At 39.4% G+C, this 20,687-nt stretch overlaps 1 protein-coding gene across 2 annotated transcripts in view; it reads left to right on the top strand.

Moving 5' to 3' along the window:
* CUBN (cubilin) overlaps positions 1-20,687 on the top strand; it is a 283,940-nt gene that overhangs the window by 177,868 nt on the left and 85,385 nt on the right. Inside the window, exons 39-45 of one of the 2 annotated variants that reach the window (XM_045463382.1) lie at positions 78-270; positions 7,484-7,681; positions 12,244-12,390; positions 14,587-14,777; positions 14,935-15,118; positions 19,039-19,213; positions 20,397-20,575. In XM_045463382.1, the coding sequence (XP_045319338.1) occupies positions 78-270; positions 7,484-7,681; positions 12,244-12,390; positions 14,587-14,777; positions 14,935-15,118; positions 19,039-19,213; positions 20,397-20,575 (1,267 nt within the window). The remainder of the gene's footprint in view (positions 1-77; positions 271-7,483; positions 7,682-12,243; positions 12,391-14,586; positions 14,778-14,934; positions 15,119-19,038; positions 19,214-20,396; positions 20,576-20,687) is intronic. The other variant, XM_045463384.1, reaches the window with a different exon arrangement.

Here is a 20,687-nt window from a genome sequence, read left to right as displayed (position 1 = left end):
ATGAAGAAAAATAGAGGTAATTACTTGAATTCAGTGCTGTATTATCTTTTTTTTTTTTTTTTTTTTTTTACATGCAGATTTACGATGGGCTTGGTGTTCATTCCCGCCTCATTGGAACTTACTGTGGTACCCAGACCAAATCTTTTAGCTCCTCTAGAAATTCCTTGACATTTCAGTTTTCTTCTGACTCTTCAATCTCAGGGAAAGGATTCCTTCTGGAGTGGTTTGCAATGAATGTCTCTGTTGGACCTTCCCCTACAATTGCTCCAGGTACGTATTACCAAACGGTAATAAATAAAATTCTGTTTTTGGGTTTCACTGCATGGGCCTTCCCATAATAGGTTTCAAAGGGCCTTCCCTTAATAGGTGGCAAATATGTAAATTACTAACAATAAGTGCAGCCCTAAAACACTCCATATATATCAGGTGTTCTTTTAATTTCATCAATACTGCCTTTTGTAAAAACTGTACATTTGTGTTTTTTTTATATTTTCCCCATTATATTTTTTATATTAATTAGGGGTTTGATATCCATGAGGCATTCTACTTATAACTTCTAGAGACTCCTTTAGAGATCTCTGAAAATTTGATTTGTAAATGCTCTGCATGCGCACACACACACACACACACACACACACGCGCACACACACACACACACACACACAATATTATGGGTCAACTAGAAGACAGAAGTAACTGTTGTTCCTCTAGATTTCACTTTTTTTAAGTTTTTTAAAAAATGTTTATTTTTATTTTTGAGAGAGTGAGTGAGTGGGGGACGGGCAGAGAGATTTGAAGCAGGCTCTGTGCTGAAAGCAGAGGGACCGATGCAGGGCTGGAACTCACAAACCATGAGATCATGACCTGAGCTGAAGTGGGAAGCTCAACCAATTGAGCCACCCAGGCACCCCTTTTCTAGATTTCATTTTAAATGTGCCTTCAGAAATGCTTCACTTTCTCCTTAGTTGGTCATAAACTTTCATGTTTTAAGGTAAAATTAGCCTAATTGTTAAACTTTTATTTGACTATGTTTAAGACATCCTTAATTCCCTTGGTAAGCAGTGTTTGGGGAAACTGATTTTTCCTTAAAATTTTATTTAAACAAATTTGAATGGCTTTTATGGGTTGTCATAGAAGTCTGACAGCCCAGTTTGGGGGATATTGCCAACCTTGGTATACAGTTGACCCTTGAACAACACAAGTTTGAAATGAAGGCGATTGAAAAAATCTTATATGAGAATTTTTTCAATAAACACAGTTCAGTACTCTAAATGCGTTTTCTTTTCCTTATTAAAAAAAATTTTTAACATTTACTTACTTTTGAGAGAAAGAGAAAGAGAGAGACAGTGTGAGCTGGTGAGGAGCAGAGAGAGAGGGAGACACAGCATCTGAAGCAGGCTCCAGGCTCTGAGCTGTCAGCACAGAGCTAGATGTGGGGCTCGAACTTGCAAACCATGAGATCATGACCTGAGCTGAAGTCAGACGCTTAACCGAATGAGCCACCCAGGCGCCCCTCTTTTCCTTACAATTTTCTCAGCCTTTTCTTTTCTCTAGCTAGCTTACTTTATTATAAGACTATAGCATGTAATACATGTAACATACAAAATATGTGTTAATTGACTGTTATCTGTAAGACTTCTGGTCAGTGGTAGACGATTAGTAATAAAGTTCTGGGGGAGTCAAAAGTTACATGGATTTTGGGGGAACCTGCTGGCTCAGTCAGTAGAGCATGAGGCTCTTAATCACAGTGTCGTGAGCTTGAGCCTATGCTGGGCACATGGGCTACTTAAAGTCATGTGGATTTTTTACTGTGTTGGGGGTTGGCACCCCTAAGCCCTGCACTGCTCAAGGATCAGCTGTACTTGATTGAGACACATTATCATAGGTTCTCATTGAAGAATATTCAAACTTTGAACTTGTTCCAAGACTAAATATATCCTAAAAGATTAGAGTCTATTTGCTTATAACTTGTTGGGAATTTGTATTGGCAGAGGTAACTGATAAATGTATCATTCATACTTGTTTTCATTTAATGCACCTAGAGTATTCTGTTCTGAGATGTTTTTTCCACCCCCCTTACAAGATGTTTCCATAAAATTGAATATGAATCTCTTTCTTAAAATATTAATCTACTTATCTAAGAGCAAAGAACCATCAGCAAGATTGCCAAATGCAATTTGAAGCTATCCATTTAATTCTGGATAGCTCTTCTAAGTAAACTTGAATTAAGCTTTTTTTATAGCCACAAATCTCAAGTTAGAGAAAGAATCACTTACTCATGGAAAATATTATATCAACAAATATAATTTAGTACTCAAAAATGACAAATTTTCTTCTCATACTTAAGCTCTGTAATTAGATGAGTTAAGTGGATGAGTGATTATATCATAAATTTCATTTTCCTTGAGAACAAGGGAAGGTGAAAGTAAGAAGATAAGAGAATTTTATAATTTACTAGTTACCTAGATGGTAGGGTGGCATCGCATTCTGAAAGATTCATTAAAACTAAAAAAAATTTTAAAAGCTTAACATTTTAAAATATCTTTATATATTGCACATTGTACCATCAGCATTTCTTACACATGCATATGTTTAGTTTAATTCAATAAATATTTATTGAGGATTTGCTATAGATACACCGAGACAATTAAGTAAAGGGACAAAGATCTGATCTCAACTCTCCAGGAGCTTAAAAATAGTTGGGAAAGACAAAGTATTCATATGTCAGTCAAATAACAATTTAGTAATTAAATTATTTAATGACAAAGCATGTGGTACAGGCAGAAGAAAAGAAAGCAAAGGAAACTGAGCTTAATGTGGATGAGGATCATTTGAAGGAAATTAAACACGTCGAGTAGGAAAAGATTAGTCAGCATATCAGTCAGGACATGATCAGTTATGTTGCGATAGCAAACAATTCCAAACTCTGAGTTGCTGAAAAATCATAAAGTTTCTTTCTGCTTTGTGTTACATATTCTTCTTGGATTAACTAAGTGCCTTGTCATCAGTATCACTGCATAGCCCAGGCTGTTGGAGCTGACATTGTTTGGGACGTTGACTGTGATCATGGCCAGAGGAAGGAGAGCTCTGGCATGTCTCAGTACAAAAGTGCTCAGCTTAAAAGTGACAAAATTATTTTGCTCATAATTCATTGGCTCAAACTGGTCAAATGACCTCACTCAACCACAAAAGGATCAGGAATTGCAATGTCAGCATGTGTTTATAAATGAGGGAAATGAATATTTGACCAAAAAGAATAACGACCCCAAGTCGGCTAGTTTGATAACTGCCTTTTATAAATTCAAGGTAAGAAATATTTTACATAAAGGAAAATCTTAACATTTGAAGACCCTGAGTAATATTAAAGTCTTCCACTTGAAAATTTCTTTCATTTGTCTCTTTTTTTCTTTACTTCTGTAGCCTGTGTAGAAATAGGACACAAGAATTAGGACCTAGTCCCATAAAAGTTTACACTCACTTCCTGGTGGTCCTAGTAAGATTCAAACATGTACTGGTATAAAAGTCAGAAACCTCTGGAATGGTGGGGTGAGGACCTCTGAAAAAGCATTCCTGCAGGAAAACAATGAGAACATTGTCAAAATTGTCAAGATCAGCTTTTGAGAACCCTGGAAATTCATCAAAGCTCTCAACAATCTAAAGAGTGTTTATTCAAGAATGATGGCTGAATCTCAGAAAAATAGTCAGCTTTCTGGCATCTTAATTCTCCCTATTTCCATCTCTCCCCTTGCCTCAGCTTTGCAGTTGCCTCGCAGAATCCTCAACTAGAGTAGCTGCGAAACCAGTAGTTGAGTGCCTACTGGAAGGGGTAGAACAGGTGGAGAGCTACAGAAAACCTCCTATTCCTAAGGAATTACCATTATTTGACCTATCTGGCAGCTTCCTAGGAAAGCTCCATTCTCAGGACTTGTCTTCATTTGATCTGCCTCAGCGGTTGCTCTGTGCCCATAGCCCTATCCCCAGGGTGTTTGTAGAAAACAGTCAGTGGCGACTGTTTAACATCACAGTTATATGTGGCAGTAATACCAGGTGCAGCTAACAAGAGGGTGAATAAAACTGTAAAAGGAAAATCCTGGGGAATGAGATACCCATAGGGAGCTTTGGAAAACTCTGACATATTTCTGGAAGTTTAGAAAGCCACACACAGGTGCAGGACTGTGCACATGTCCAAGAGAGGACGCGAGGGCCCTGATCTCTCAACTCTATGTGATCTTGAGGGTCTGTGTAAGCAGGAAGTGAAGACTGAGGCAGAGTTGTAAACTGCCTACTAGAACTTTATAGGCATATCCCAACACATGTAGACTTTAAGTTAGCTATTATAAATGTGTTGAAAAGTTAAAAGGAACCACGCCTAAAGAATTGAAGGAAAATATGGGAATAATGTATCACCAAACAGAGACTATCGAGAAAGTGATAGAAATTATGAAAAGAAAAAAACCAACTAGAAATGTCAGAATTGAAAAGTATAATAATTGAAATTCTCTGGATGGGCTCAATTACAGATTTGAGGACATAGAAGAAAGAATCAGCAAACGTGCAGATAGGTCAATTGAGATTGGCCTGTCCACGGGAAAGAAGGAAAAAGACTGAAAAAAATTGTACAGAGCCTCAGAAACTATCAATTATACTAATATATGTACAATGAAAGCCCCAGAAAAGGAGGGAGATAAAGGGGGACAAAGAATATTTGAATATAGTGTCCAAATACTTCCCAAATTTGATGAAAAATATTATTCTACACACCCAAGAACCCCAGTAAACTCCAAAGAGGATAAGCTGTCTGAAATCTATACCTAGACAAGTCACCAACTCTCAAAGCTGGAGAAAAAGGGATCATCTTCAAAGCACCAGGAAAAAGTGATCCATCATGTAAAAGGAGTCCTCACCTAGCTTCTCATCAGAAACCATGAAAGCCAGACAGCAGTGGAATGACATATTCAAAGTATTGAAATAAAAAGACTGTTGATTAAAAGTCAAAAGTCTATACCCAGCACATATATCCTCCAAACTAAGGAGAAATTCAAAGACTCCAAGATAAATGAAAATGTAGAGAATTTATTGCGAGCAGATCTACTCTAAAAGAAATTCTAGTGGAAGGCCTTAGACTGAAATGAAAGTACCATAGCATGTCTTGACAACTAATAAATAGCATGCAGTAAGATAATGACATAAGTAAATATAAAGACATTGTAAATGCATTTTTGTTTGTAATTCTCCTGCTCTCTGATTTAAAGACAGCTGCATCAAGCAATGACTATAAAACTATGTTGATGGATTTGTAATGTTTAAATGTGTAATTTTTATGGTAAAAATAGCATCAAAGGATGGGGATGGAAATAGAATTTTATTGGAGCCAAGTTTTGTGTACCATTCAAATTAAGTTAGTATTAACCCAAACTACATTGTTTCAAATTAAGATGTAAATTATAACTGCCAGAACAACCACTGAGAAAATAACAAAAATATACATAGTAGGGGTGCCTGAGTGGCTTAGTCAGTTGAGCATCTGACTCTTTTTTTTTTTTTAATGTTTATTCACTTTTTTGAGAGACAGAGACAGAGTGTGAGAAGGGCAGGGGCAGAGAGAGAGAGGAAGACACAGAATCTGAAGCAAGCTCCAGGCTCTGCGCTGTCAGCACAGAGCCCAATGCGGGGCTCAAACTCACGAACCATGAGATCATGACCTGAACCAAAGTCGGACGCCCAACCAACTGAGCCACCCACGTGCCCCTGAGCATCTGACTCTTGATTTGGGCTCAGGTCATGATCTCACGGTCATGGGACCGAGTTCTGTGTCAGGCCACATGTGGAGCCTGGAGCCTGCTTAAGATTCTCTGCGCTCTTCTCCTTTGCCCCTTCCCCACTTGCACGTGTTCTCTCTCTCTGTGTCTCTCAATAAAAATAATATATGTATGTATGTATGTATAGTAAAAAAAAAAAAAAGAACAAGTGAATTAAAATGGTATACTAAAAAATATATATATTTAACATTCCCTAGGATGATTTTAATCAATCAATAACAATAACAAGGGTTGGCAAAAGCAAACAATAACAAGGGTTGGCAAGGATGTGGAAAAATAAGAACCCTGTGTATTGCTGGTAAAATTATAAAAAGTTATAACCACTTTGGAAAACAGTTTAGCAGTTCTTCAAAAATTGAAACACAGGGTTACCATATGATCCTGCAATTACATTCCTAGTCATATACCTGATGGAATTGAAAACATATAGTCCACACAAAAATTTATAAACTCAGTGTTCATAGAAGCCTTCTTCATAATAGTGAAAAAGCAGAAGCAACCCAAATATCGCATAACTGATAAAACCTAAGGTGATATATCCATACAGTGGAGTACCGGACAGGTTTAAAGCAAGGAAATGAAAAGAATGAAGGAAAATGAAAGAAATACTGAAATATGCCACGGATGAACCTTAAACCATTATGCTAAGTGAATGAAGCTAGTCACAAAAGGCCACATGTTGTCCGATTATATGTATATGAGATGGCAAGAATGGGCAAATCCATAGACAGAGACAGAAAGTAAATTAGTGGTTTCCATGGACTGGTAGAGTGGAAAATAGGCAATCAGTGGTAATTGATATAAAGTGTCTTTTTGGAATGGTAAAAGTGTTCTAAAATTAGCCCTGATGGTTACACAACTTTGTGACTATAACTAAAAGCCCCTGAATTGTGGATGTTAAAAGGTACGTTTTATGACACACAAAGAATACTTTAACGAAGCTAATTTGTTAAAAAATTAATAAGAAATGAAGAAAGGCTGCTGTTATACATTTTACTAATTTGAAAATGATTTCAAAATTGCCCACATATAAATAACATGGTGAACAGCTATGCTGAAAAAGTAAAGATTAGAATACAGAGGAGGGACGCCTGGGTGGCTCAGTCCGTTAAGCATCCAACGCTTGATTTGGGCTCAGGTCATGATCTCATGGTCGTGAGGCTGAGCTCTGTGTCAGGCTCTATGCTCAGCGTGGAGCCTGCTTAAGATTCTCTCTCTCCCTCTGCCCATCCTCAACTCATGCTTGGGCACGCCTGCTCGCTCTCTCTCTCTCTCTCTCTCTCTCTCTCTCTCTCTCTCTCAAAAAAGGTAAAGTACAGAGGAAACATTAATAATAATAATAATGATGATGATAATAAAAGAAGGTCTTCTACGTGGACTAACTTTGTGCTTAACAAATAAAAGACACTAAGACACTAATAAACGGGCCGTGTGGCAAGGCTATGGCGAAAAAAGCAGAACACAGTGTTTTCTTACACAAAAAATAAATGAACAGAAATCACAGCTTTGTGAGTCAGCAGGTTTAATAAAGTATTTCTAGATTTCTTTGAGAACTTTGTTGTAATTGGTTGTGTCCTTTTGGTACAGAGCTGCCACTTTAAAATGAATGTGCTAGATTCTCCTCCGTCAGAGGTATCTCACAGATGTTGTTTTTCATTCTACAGGTGCTTGTGGTGGGTTCCTGAGGACAGGAGATGCGCCAGCCTTTCTTTTCTCCCCAGGCTGGCCCGAAAGCTACAGTAACAGCGCTGACTGTATGTGGCTCATTCAGGCTCCAGATTCTACCGTGGAACTCAACATCCTTTCCCTGGACATCGAAGCTCACAGAACATGTGACTATGACAAACTTGTGATAAGAGATGGTGAGAAACATTTAAGCAAAACACAAAACTACCGAGTTTCAACCTTCACACATACAGAGTTACGTTCAGTTATCGTGATACTCATTTACTGCCTCCATCCGTTTTGTATGAAAGTTCCCTGACATTATGGTCAGTGAAGGCATCCCATACCAGAATTGGCTACAATTTCTGAAGAACATAAGGAAAATATTAAATTGCCTGTAACAAACTAATGCACATACTATCTCAGGAACAGCATTATCTTACTAAGAGAAAATACTATCTTTGGCTTAAGTAGGAAATAATGGTCTGAGTTTCCAGGTGGTGCTGCCTTCTTTTTGAAAGGTCTTGGAGATACATTTTGATATTTTATACCTATGACCTTAAGATACCAGTGTGAAAAATATATATATATGTTATATATTATTATATATTATATATATTTATTATTATTATATATATTATTATAGATATATAATTGCTTGTATTCAATTCTCTTTGTCTACTGAATCTCTGGGTAGAATAGGTAGAATTAAGGGCTTATATTTTTTCATGTTTTCCTCTATGCACAGGTGTGGTATGGCTATGTAACGATGGGGGATGAGAATAATGCTAATATGCAACATGTACAAAATCATGCCTCACGGTTCACAAGGCTGGAGGAGAGGCAAGCCATGTCCTCTGACCAGTGTTTCTCCCAGTGTGGTCGTCAGACCAGCGGGATCAGTGTCACCAGGGAAGAAATGCCAATCTTATGGCCACGCCCCAGATCTACCAAAGTAGAAACTCTCCAAGTGGGTCTTCGGTCTGTGATTTAAAAAGCCCTCCAGGCAGGGGCCACGTTTAGGTTGAGGAAAGCAAGGCAAGATTATGCAAACTGCACGGTTGGATTCTGTCTTTGTTGAAAATGGTGATATTTTGGCCATTTTACATTAAATTTCAGTTTTTTAACTATTGCACTAAAATATTATTTATCTTGCTTTCTGAGGTCTTTGGGACCTCCTTGAATGTTGCCCATGAGGCAAGTGCCTCTCTCACTTGACCCTTGTCCCTGCCTCCAGGTGATAATGATGGTCTCTAAAGTTTAACCACAAGATACAGACATTGAGACCTCACATGCCTACCTAGACAAACAGGGGACATAACAAGGAAAGTGTTAATCTGGAGCACAGAGTTGAAGGGGCAGCTACTAGGAAGGCAGGCTCAGTGTTATTTAGCTTCCTTTTTTTTTTTTTTTTTTTTAAAGAGATGTGAAAGATACAGAATTTTCTATGAATTTCCCAATTGTTAAATTTTGGAAATTAATGGAAAAAGCTTCAGAGCCTTTTCTGGACCAAACGAACATGTGCTTGCTTTTTGCCCACAGGTTACTAACATGTAAGCTTGTGTCTTCCTTATCTCCTCAACACTAGACTTCCGTGAAAGGCAGTTAGGAAACGGCAGAGGTGCTCGATTTTCCTTCTGTAGAGGCTGGACACTAACGCTCAAGTCAGTCGTACAAAACAGGAGATGAGAAACCTTAACTTTCCCCCCTTTTCCATCAACCATCATCCAGCGCATTGCTCAGAGAAATTGCCGTCTTTTCTCACATCAAGGCATTCCTGTGGATGTTAACATTTAAAACTTCTCATGTGATGAAATGAGTGTGTCCTTGCACACATATTCTGAGTGTTCAGAATATAGTAGAAACTTTGAAAAAATATCTTCAGTAGGTAACTGCATTAATGAAGTAAAGTGTGGCTACTCTTTGAAAAATCACTTTCTACTGAGGTGGTTTTTGCTATACTGCTAAATGGCTCCAGGTCTGTTTTATCGTCTGTGAAAGAGAGACTGATATCTCCTTCGTGAGGTTGTTGTATTAGGGAACATAATAAACACAAAATTCCCTCGCAAAAACCTTGGCATTTTGTAGATGCAGCATTTGGAATTGCTTAATTTAGATTTCAATTTACTTTGTCAGAGATATTTCTAAAATAGGTTTCATCATATCCACTTTATAGAATGTTCTTGCTGAGGCATAGAACTTGGAGAGCTCTGCAGATTGACTTCTATGCCAAAACAATGATAATATTTTAAATTGGTGTGCAACCTATCCAAAGAGATTTTTATTTACAACATGAGTTGGTGCTGAATAGGTTCATTATTTCCTCATTTGTTTATTGATTCATTCAAGACGTGGTTATTGAGTGCCTACTATGTGGTGGTTGGTGGGTATTTTGTTCATTGGCTCAGTGTTTGTCTACATATAGAATAAAATTTCAAGTCCCATTTCAATTATTTGTTCTTCATTCAGCCAGGTTTTTCCTTCCGAGTAGCAGGGGTATATACCATCCTGAAGGAATTATCTAAAGCTATTAACCACAACCAATGATACTTACAGGCCACTTGTGCAATTGGCCAGTCATCACAGGCCTTGGGCCTTTGTCCCTTGGTTCCAAGGCTGGCTGCGAACATTCTTGGGCCACCCCAAAGAAGGCCCTGAAGCCTTCCTGGGAGACCTGAGTCACTCTCCCACCTGTTTATTCATTTTACAGGCTGGTGATGGTTCAAGACTGAATCAATTTTTTCCAGACTATGTAACAACAAATTTTACATACCAAGATTCCCCAAAATTGAGGTTCCATGAAACTACATTGGACCTAGAAAAAATTTTTTAAAAAAACAGTGAAAAGGAGGGAAAAGGCAAAAAAAAAAGAAAAAAAAAGTCAAAAATCAGTAATCCTTTTATCTATTTATAGATATAAAAGGTACTTTGTGATCTTAGGGAAATCATGTAATAGTATAGTTTGAGCATCTGGAGTTAATTAGCCAGGGTTTTAAATCCTTGTTGACTTCTATGCTCTATGCCTTCAGGCAAATTATATATCCTCCCTAAGACTGTTTCCAATTTACAAAATGGGAATAGTAAAAATACCTACTTAATAGCATTATTGTGATGATAAAGTCTGATATTGTATGTAAAGCACTCAAAGTGGTAATAATAATTGCTCGATAAATGTCAGCTACTGGTAATCTTGGGCCCCAGCGTCCACATCTCTAAAATGATGAGTCTGGACTAGAAAGAGAATCACCAGACTGCCTTCTAGCCCTGGCTCTTTACCTTTGATTTTCCCCTCCCCTTAAAGATCAGATTCATCCCTGCTACCATCCATATGGTGAAGTCATGGGAGGCTCTAGACATACCTCCGTATTTATTATGGATACTGTGGGGAGAAACAAACCATCTTACAGTTGTTGGGTTATCTACCAACTCATCAGTTAGGTGATCCCTAAGTAATTATTTAGAGATAAGCACTGTTTCATCACATGGTCTGAGGTGAAGTTTAGAAAAGAAATACAAATCAGTAGATCCTATCCAGTCTCACTGAGAGAGAAAATATGCACCTATGAAATAAATAACAACATACAATGAACTTCCAAATTTTGTGACATTGGTAATTAGAGAGTAAGTCCACCAAAACAATTTAGGGCAAAAGTGTAGCAAAATAACACGTGCAAAAGGAGTTAAAGAGAGAAACTTTTGAATTATAAAGTACCAAAAATTTTCAGAGGCCACAAACCCTCCAAAGAATACCTTTCAAGCCTCTCCTATTTATAGCTATACCATTGCATTTGTAATCCCACACACTACCTTGTTTCCTAGAGTAGTTAATACTAGTGCGTTTTAGGTGGCGATCAATGGTGGAAGGATTAATTTTGCTGATTGTTGTTTTACAGGGGAAAATTTCCTCATGTCTCGTACTCTATTGTTTGATTTTTATCAGCTTGAAGTTTATTAATTATTTGCCTTAGGGGGAAAAAAAATCCCAGCCAAGGTATCCAAATATTTTATCATCTCCTATGCTCCCTTCTGGCTTTGGTTGCGGCTTTGTTCCATGTTGCTTATATTCAAGAGTCGTAAAAAGGAAAAGAGCCATGAAGTGACCCAGTGGTCCTTTGCCTCTCTCCTTGGAGGGCACCCTGGCTGAAACGTTTCTCATCCTCCACAGGTGGACATATGTGTGTTCGTTTAAGAGCAACATGAATAAATGATATAAAACAAATGACGTTTTAAAAACCCACAAAAAACACAGCCACAACCAAAAAACTCTCTGGAGCTGAGGTTCATATAAAAGTTGCACACTTCTTGGCAAATGACCTTGCCACAATAGTACAGGATCTGCTGCCGAAGAGCCAATCTTTCTTCTCTTTCAGATACTGGACCTTCAGTGATCAGAGTAATTTAGCAGGGTCTCTAACACACGTCAGCACTGGTCCTCCGTCATTCCTCACTCTCATGTGCTCCGATTTTGAGTTTTAGTGCCAGGAGGAACGGTTGCCCTGTTTTTAGAAAGACGGTGGGAACTGTCAAGGGAGACTTTAACATAAAGGGTAAAAAGAAAGGTAGGCAGTTCGATCATGAGCTGGAGCCAGAATGATGTAACCCCTGGAGCGTCCTTGTACTTGAGAATCTCATTATCTCCCAGGAATGGCGATGTTCTGTAAAAAACATATGAGCCACTTTGTCTGGGTTGCAAATGATGGTGGAGGAGATTCTGAAGGCGTTATATTTTCACGCTTGACATTTCCTTTCTTTGGCATAGGAGACAATAACCAGGCCCAGCAGCTAGCGGTTCTCTGTGGCAGAGAGATCCCTGGACCCATCCGGTCCACTGGAGAGTACATGTTCATCCGGTTCACCTCTGACTTCAGTGTCACCAGACCGGGCTTTAATGCATCCTTTCATAAGGGTACTAAGTTCCATTATTTTTTATGTCATGTCATATCATCTCACCTCATCATCTCTCTCCCTCTCCGTCTCCCTCTGTCTCTGTCTCTGTCTCTGTCTCTCTCTCTCTGTCTCTCTCTCTCTCTCTCTAATATACTCTGCTTATTTTTCTATGCCAGGACAGAGATTGTAAGTGAGAGCACACGGGTCTCTGCCCAGCTTCTGGCTGGCTATCCTTATGCCAGGTACTGAGTCCTGGTCCAAAAAACTGTGGCCAGGATTGCACAGAAGCATTCCTTACCTTCAGGTCCCTGGGCATGGCATCTTCCCCCCAAAAGGAGGTGCATCCATGGTAGGCACAAAGGGTGACATCTTTAAAACCATTTTTCAGCCTATCTGAGGGCTTCAGCTAGAACAGAACTAGACAGCCCTTACCCACCACCCATCAAAGGAACAATAAGCCAGAGTCCTCTTCAATCTAAGAAATACCGGAAGTAATACAGAAGGTGTCTTCAGAAATCTTTTGGTTTAAATCCCTTATCTGAGGGTTGGCAGGGAGACTATGTTTCTCTTAAAATATGAGTTGGATGAGTCAGAGAATGTGCACGATATGTGGGAGGCGATCATGTGCAGTATGACCGAGACTTTCAAAACTTGATAAAATGGGAAGTCCAGTAATAAATCCAGTAAACTCAAACTGGGTTAAAATTAAAGAAGCAGTTCATGGAAAATGGAACATTGAAAGACTCTGATGTTTTTAACCAAAGAGGTGTAATTTTAAAGTCGACTCTCGATATAGACATTAAACATTTATCTAATATTTCCTGCACTATTATATATGTCTTTTATAGAGTAGGGAGCAATGGAAGCTGAATTATCTTCTTCACACTCAAGGGAGGCAGGTCACATGGCTGCTTAAAAAAACGGGCTTTGAAATCAGACAGACCTGAGATAAATTTCCACCTGTGATTAAGTAGTTGTGTAATCTCACTGCACTCCCTCGCTGAGCTGTTTAGTCCCTGACAACTGGCAAATTAATCTCTGCTCCCACCCTCCACTCTCTCCTTCTGCTCCCAGCCTCTCTCTCATGTACTTAGGTACGACAGATGTATGTGTGCATGTATATATGTACATATGTGTACATGTGTGCGCGCACACCTACATCTTGGACAGCTGCGTATCTAGAAGTATTTCCGATTTAACACATGGGACTCGAACTCTTGCTTCCCACCCTCTCCCACCCTCCAAACCTGCTCATTCCACACTCTTTCCAATCTTAATAGACGGAAAGGGCATCCTTCTAGTTGCATAAGCCAAAAATCTTGATGTCATTCTCGATCCTTCTCTTTCTCTCACACCCTACGTCCTAACCATCAACAAATCACTGTGATTCTAGTTTCCCAATATATCTAGACCCCAGCCACTGTACTGTCTTAGTCCAGGCTCTGTCATCGCTCCTTGGACCCAGGCAATCACCTCCGACTGGACACTCTGCTCAGCTTCTCTCTGCCCCCTCTTACAGTCTAGAGTGACGCTCTTACAGACAGAGTGACGCTTTTAAAAATCTAAGTCACTTCATGCCACGCTGATGCTCCAAACCCCTGAATATCTTCCTCTGTTCCTCAGAATAAGTCCTTTCACTTCCCTGCCTGATCCAGCCCTGCTTCCTTTGGGATCTTTCCCTGTGCCTCATTCATTCTGACTTGCATGATGTACCACTGACACATCCAGCCTTAAAGCAAGCGTTTTCTGAACCAGAATGTTCTTCTCTCTCAACACCATCTGGCTTGATGCCTCATTTCTCCATGTCTCTCTTGAGGTGATTCTGTGACGACGCGACCTTCTCTAACGTCCCCAGACAATGCTATACTCTTCTCCCTCCCCCTCACCTTTCTTTGTAGAATTATCCCCATCCATATATTATGTATGCATTTATTATATAGCTTACTCGCCTATAAAGTAAGCTTCATATAGTGAATCATTTACCTCTATTACTTATTTCTAGATCCTGATCTTAGCAACAACCACAAAATGAGTACCCTGTCGTGTATGCTCAACAAATGCCTGCTGGCCTGATTGCTTCTTATACTTTGGTCCCAATTAGATTCAAACCACGTTTCTATTGCCTATGCTTTAAAAATCTTCAGGAAAAATAGGGCAACATAAAAATCTTATTGCAAATGTTACTTAAATAAAATACCTTTGTTTTCGTGGAAAGGTTGTGGTGGATATTTGCATGCAGACAGGGGGATCATCACATCACCTCAGTATCCAGAGACCTACGGTCCCAACCTCAACTGCTCGTGGCATGTCCTGGTTCAGAGTGGTCTGACCATGGCTGTCCATTTTGAACAGCCCTTCCAGATTCCAAATGGAGATTCTTCGTGCAGCCAGGGCGATTACTTGGTGGTGAGTCGTGCTTCTCACCTTTTCGCATTACTATCTTTGCAGACTTCTTGCAAAAAACAAATGCATCTTCTCTCCTGGGACATAAATTGATAGGACTTGTGTGCTTTCAGCTCTCTCTGGATGAAGGGATTTATGCAATTTTGTTTTGTGTTCCTAGCTAAAAAATGGACCTGATATCTATTCTCCACCCTTGGGAAGCCATGGAGGAAATGGTCGTTTTTGTGGCAGTCGCCCTTCGTCCACTCTGTTCACCTCAGATAATCAAATGTTTGTTCAGTTTATTTCTGATGGCAGTAATGGAGGGCAAGGATTTAAAATCAAATATGAGGCAAAGAGTTTAGGTAAGCATTTTGACTGAGACTAAAGCCTGTATTTTTCCTGCGGTTTCTTGGTTTTCCTTGTTTAAATAAATTCAAGGAAAAAAATATGTAAGCCTTTCTTTTCTAAACTAGGATCAATAATTTAATGAGAATAGCCACCTACTCTATCTATTCTAAGTACTACTTACTATATGCTTGATACATTCACTATCTCATCCTGACTACTTTTTTAAGGAAGACATCATTCCCATTCTACAGATAAGTAAAATGAGGCTTAGATTTTTCTAAGCCTTCTTATCAAGAGAATGAGCAAAGTAAATTCTCCATGAGTATAAATTAAACTGACTATCTCATCATGACTACCTTTTTAAGGAAGACATCATTCCCATTCTACAGATAAGTAAAATGAGGCTTAGATTTTTCTAAGCCTTCTTATCAAGAGAATGAGCAAAGTAAATTCTCCACGAGTATAAATTAAACTGATGTTAAGGATACTCTGAAATTCCTTAGTCCTTGCCATTATAAAATGTCTAATTATAAGTTACATTCAGTTATAGAAACATTGTAAGAATGGTAATTACATTGTTTTATGATAATTTGTGTGCTTTCTTTTAAAATGAACATGTATTCCTGGGATTCTGTTATTACCCATTTAATTATACATTATGGCGGTGGACTTTAACTTAATTACCTTTACTTAATTACACTTGATTATAATTATATTTAATTCTACTGTAATGACTTAGTTTTATGGCATTTATTTTTATATAATGTTTAATTGAATAAATAAGTAAATAAGCATAGTTTCAAAAGAAAGAGTAATGTTAGTGGAGAGTAAATCTTTGCTTCTCAAAATTGGATAATACAGATTTCAAAACTTAGTGATAATTCAGGTTCACTAAGGGTTTATTTGCCGGTGTTATGACTCTTTTATTCCTTTGTGGGCCCTCTTTTCATCTAAGAATTGTATGGCCATGATCTTCTCCCCATCTCTCTGCCCTCCGTATTAGGCTTGCAGTTCTTTTGATTTCAAAATCTATTGTCTATTGCTAGAGGAGTGGATAAAGAAGATGTGGGTTGTGTGTGTGTATGTACACACATATATATATATACACATATACACACACCTATATGTATACACACACACACAATGAAGTATTATTCAGCCATGAAAACAGAGTGAAATCTTGCCATTTGTGACAATATGTATAAACCTAGAGATTATTATGCTAAGTGAAATAAGCCAGTCATAGAAAGACAAATGCCATTTGATTTCACTTATATGGGGAATCTAAAAAACAAGCAAACAAACAAACAAACAAACAGACTCTTAAATACAGAGAACAAAGTGGTGGTTGCCACAGGGGAGGGGGCAGGGGGATGGGTGAAATAGGTGATGGGGATCAAGAGACACAAACTTCCAGTTTTTGGGAAACACCCGGAAAGAGACACCCAAGGACCGAAGGAGGAATGGTGTGAGGTATAAAAGGAGGAGGAGAGCTCCGTGTCCAAGCAGCTGGGGGACAGAAATGTAGAGAGATGTGGTCAACCAGGTTAAATGCTGTGGATATAAAACAAAGATCAAAAAGATCCTTGGGTACACAACGGTGAGGCAATAAGGGGCACCAAGGGGGAAGGAGGAAAGAGGGCAATGAGGTCAGAGAAAGTGACTTTAAGTGACCTGAGCCCACGGTGAGTGGAAAGAAGAAAGGAACAAGGAGAGAGGGGTGCGGGAGGAGAGAAGGAGGGAGAGAGAGTGTGAGCACAGGGTAAGGGGAAGGCTTCCACACAACATGATCCCTGGGGACACAGTGGAGTGCGAGACTGACCCCGAGCTATAGGAAGACAGTGTGCAGAGAAAGATAAAGGAGGCAGCGATGCAGATGAATTCATTTAGGATGGTAAAAAACTGAAGGCGTTCCCATCTGATTTCTCCCATTGCACTCTAAAGGACAACACGAGTTGGCATGCTGAGGCTAAAGAAAGAGGGGAGAATACGGGTTTAGGGCATAGAGTCAAGTCTCACATGGTTTTTATATCTCTGTGAGACAGCAGGGTTGCTTGGCCGTGTCAAGCGTGGAGAGCACACATTTGTTGGCATTGATTTCCACAAACGGTTTGAGTTGCATACAGTCATGAAATTCGTTTCTTTTTTTTGCAAGGTGAGTCTAAGGGAGGGGCCAAGGGCAAGGGTATTGAAGGCAGTCAGAGGAATCTGCCATTTAGGGTTTCAGAGACTAAAAGCATTCTAGGGAATGGCAAAATTCAGGATAAGACCGTAAGTGACTGAATGGGAGCAGAAATAAATAAATGCCAATAGCGTTTAGCAGATCAGGGATCTGAGGCTAACTTAGTAGGCTCATTTCATTGGCATTGTAAGTACCCAATTCACTCTGGCCTGGATTGTTTGCTGAGATTACCCAAAAATGCTTATTGATAAAAGGAAAGTATTTTTACATAATACTTGGGTTTTTTTAGAAAAGAAGTGTTAAAAACTCATTTATCTTCTTATGGAAAGTGGCTAACAGATTCTCTCATGCCACTCATCCCTTGCTTTTCAAATGCATCTAAATCCTGCAGAAATATAATGAGCGAATGCCCACAGAGCTGTGCAATATTATATATATATAATCTGCTTAGTCTTTTAAACGTGGAGGTCACAGCTCTGCTTCTTTCTATTCAACTGCACGGTCAGTGGGAAGTCCTAAGTGCTAGTGCGTTCACGTGCTTATCTAAGTGGTGAATGTGTTTTAGTGCTTCGATGATGTTCTACTGCATGTTCTATGCACCATCATCATTTTATTGGCCTTAAGGAAGGGAGAAATTCTTGGGGTCCCTGGGTGGCTCAGTTGGTTAAGCGTCCGACTTCAGCTAAGGTCATGACCTCAGGGTTCTTGAGTTCGAGCCCCGCATCAGACTCTGTGCTGACAGCTCGGAGCCTGGAGCCTGCTTCGGATTCTGTGTCTCGTCTCCTTCTCTCCACTGCTCCCACTCTATCTCTCTCTGTCTCTCAAAAACAAACATTAAAAAAAAATTTTTTTTAAAAAAAGGAAGAGAGAAATTCTCTGCAAGAATTTACGGTTGGGCAAATTAAAACGTGACACACTGGGTAGCTCCCTCAATAGCAAATTCAGAGTCTATTTGCTTAAAAAAAGGAAATGAGGATAATTCTCGAGGAAGGGACGTTGAGATTGGAAATACAGATAAAGAGACTTTATTTTTGTTTGTTTGTGTTTTTGTTTGTTTGTTAATTGATTTTGAGAGAGCAAGAGAGAGCAAGGAAGGGGCACAGAGAGAGGGAGAGAGAGAATCCCAAGCAGGCTCCGTGCTGTCAGCGCAGAGCCCGATGCGGGACTCCATCTTATGCACTGTGGGATCATGACCTGAGCCAAAGTCAAGAGTCAGACACTTTGCCAAGTGAACCACCCAGGCACCCCAAAGAGACTTTTAAGAATGATAGTGGCAAGTCTAGAGGTTATGCTGTGTTCAGCACAGGTTGTAGCTACCATCTGCTCCATGCAACGTTCTTCTGTTACCATTTACTGCATTTCCTATGCTGTACCTTTTATCCCCATGACTTACTCATGCCATAACTGGAAGTCAGTACCTCCCACTCCCCTCCATCCATTTTGCCCATCCTCCCACTCCCTCCCCTTCGGCAACCCCTGGTTTGTTCTCTGTGTTCATGGGTCTGTTTCTGCTTTTGGTTTATTTGTTTGTGTCTTTTAGATTCCACATACAAATGAAATCATGTAGACTTGTCAGATCACTGTCATGCACCTGAAACGAATGTGACAGTGAGTGTCCACTATACTTCAATTAAAAAAAAAAGACACAAGACAGTGCAAAAAGAGAAAAAAAAAAAAAGAAGAAGAAGCTGCTAGTGGCATTGCATCCTCTTTCTCCAGACTGTAGGTTGATTTCATTTTGTTTCTCAACAGCCTGTGGGGGCAATATCTACATCCACGATGCGGATTCTGCTGGATATGTGACCTCCCCCAACCACCCTGACAATTACCCCCAGCACGCTGATTGCACGTGGCTCATAGCTGCTCCCCCTGGAAAGCTCCTAAGGCTGCAGTTTGAAGATCAATTCCATATTGAAGAAACACCCAGGTATGTCAAGTCAACTCCATTTCATTTTTCTCCTACTCAGAGTTAGTTTTCTTCAGCCGTCATGTTCGGGAATAATTTCTCTTCTTTTCTCGGTGTAGAACATCTAGCGATGGAAAAGGGACATGCATTACACCTCGAGCCTGAAAACATTGCCCGCCAGCCACTCTGTCATTAGCTGAGTGGATTATGTACACAGACATTGTTCCTCCTGACACCGTGCACATCCTCCAGGAGACACTGACGATGGCTGTTTGAGATTGATGTTATCCATTCTTCCTCCCACAGGAAAAATATAGTGTCTCTGGTAGATGAATATTTATTTTCCCAGCCTCATACTCAATGTCATAAATAATAAAATGCCTGTTCAACAAATGGACATTTGTGTTACGTGACACTAGAGGTCACCAGTGTCGGAAAAAGGACTAACGCAAGGACAATCCAATTTCCCAGTCTTTCTTTAATGAGAATGCTTACGGGATTACAAACTGGGGAGTAAGTCTTACTGTGTTGAACACAAAGAGAATAACTATACTGGCTGACAAAACCTGAATTTTTCTGTTCATGTAACAAACGTGTATATACATTTGCAAGAATATACGTATGAAAGAAAACTTAGGTATGAGAGCTTTTGCTTACCATTTATGGGCACCTGACACAATGCCACTGTCCTAGTCAGTGAGCATTAATTGGCTGACTTTCTTAAGAAATATTGGGTAAACACTCACTTTTATGGACACGGAAGATTCCGGCTATGACTCTCCATTAACCCCGGGTGGCAGGGCTGTCAAGAGAGAGAGTTCTTCCTTGTCATGTGACATGTGTCTCATCATCATGTGAAACAAAGTACTTGCTTTTTTTTGAAATTCCTGGGGGTTAATTTGAGAATGACTTTTATATTTGTAAAGCAAGCACAGAACATGGAGGAAGATAAGAAAATATTCTTTGGTGTCGTACATGTAAAACCCATCTTTTTGAGCTACTAACAAAAGAACATATTACGATTAGAAAAATAGTGTGCAGTATTCTGAAGTGACACATGATTTAAAATAACTGTCGTCATGTCTTCTGCTGCAGAAATGGTGATTTAATAATGCTCTTGGAGAAAGTTGGTGAAGTCCTTATTTTTTAAATATGTCAAAGCAATTGACTTTACGTATTAAATGGAGTTTTCTTTCCACCGTAGCTGCACATCCAATTACCTTGAGTTGCGTGACGGGGCTGACTCAAATGCACGAGTACTTTCCAAGGTTTGCGGAACATCTTTGCCCAACAGCCAGTTGTCCTCAGGAGAGGTGATGTATTTGAGATTCCGATCTGACAACAGCCCCACACATGTGGGGTTCAAGATCAAGTATGCTATAGGTAAAAACATTTTTTATACATGGTAAGAAAGTTATGACAGACTAATTATAATAAAATATTAAAAACTCATTAAAAATCAGGGGCACCTGGGTGGCTTAGTCAGTTAAGCGTC

Source organism: Leopardus geoffroyi, chromosome B4 (genome assembly GCF_018350155.1).
Source record: "Leopardus geoffroyi isolate Oge1 chromosome B4, O.geoffroyi_Oge1_pat1.0, whole genome shotgun sequence".
NCBI lineage: Eukaryota > Metazoa > Chordata > Mammalia > Carnivora > Felidae > Leopardus > Leopardus geoffroyi.
Note: the sequence above shows the minus strand (reverse complement) of the source record. Positions and strands in the feature narration are given on the sequence as shown.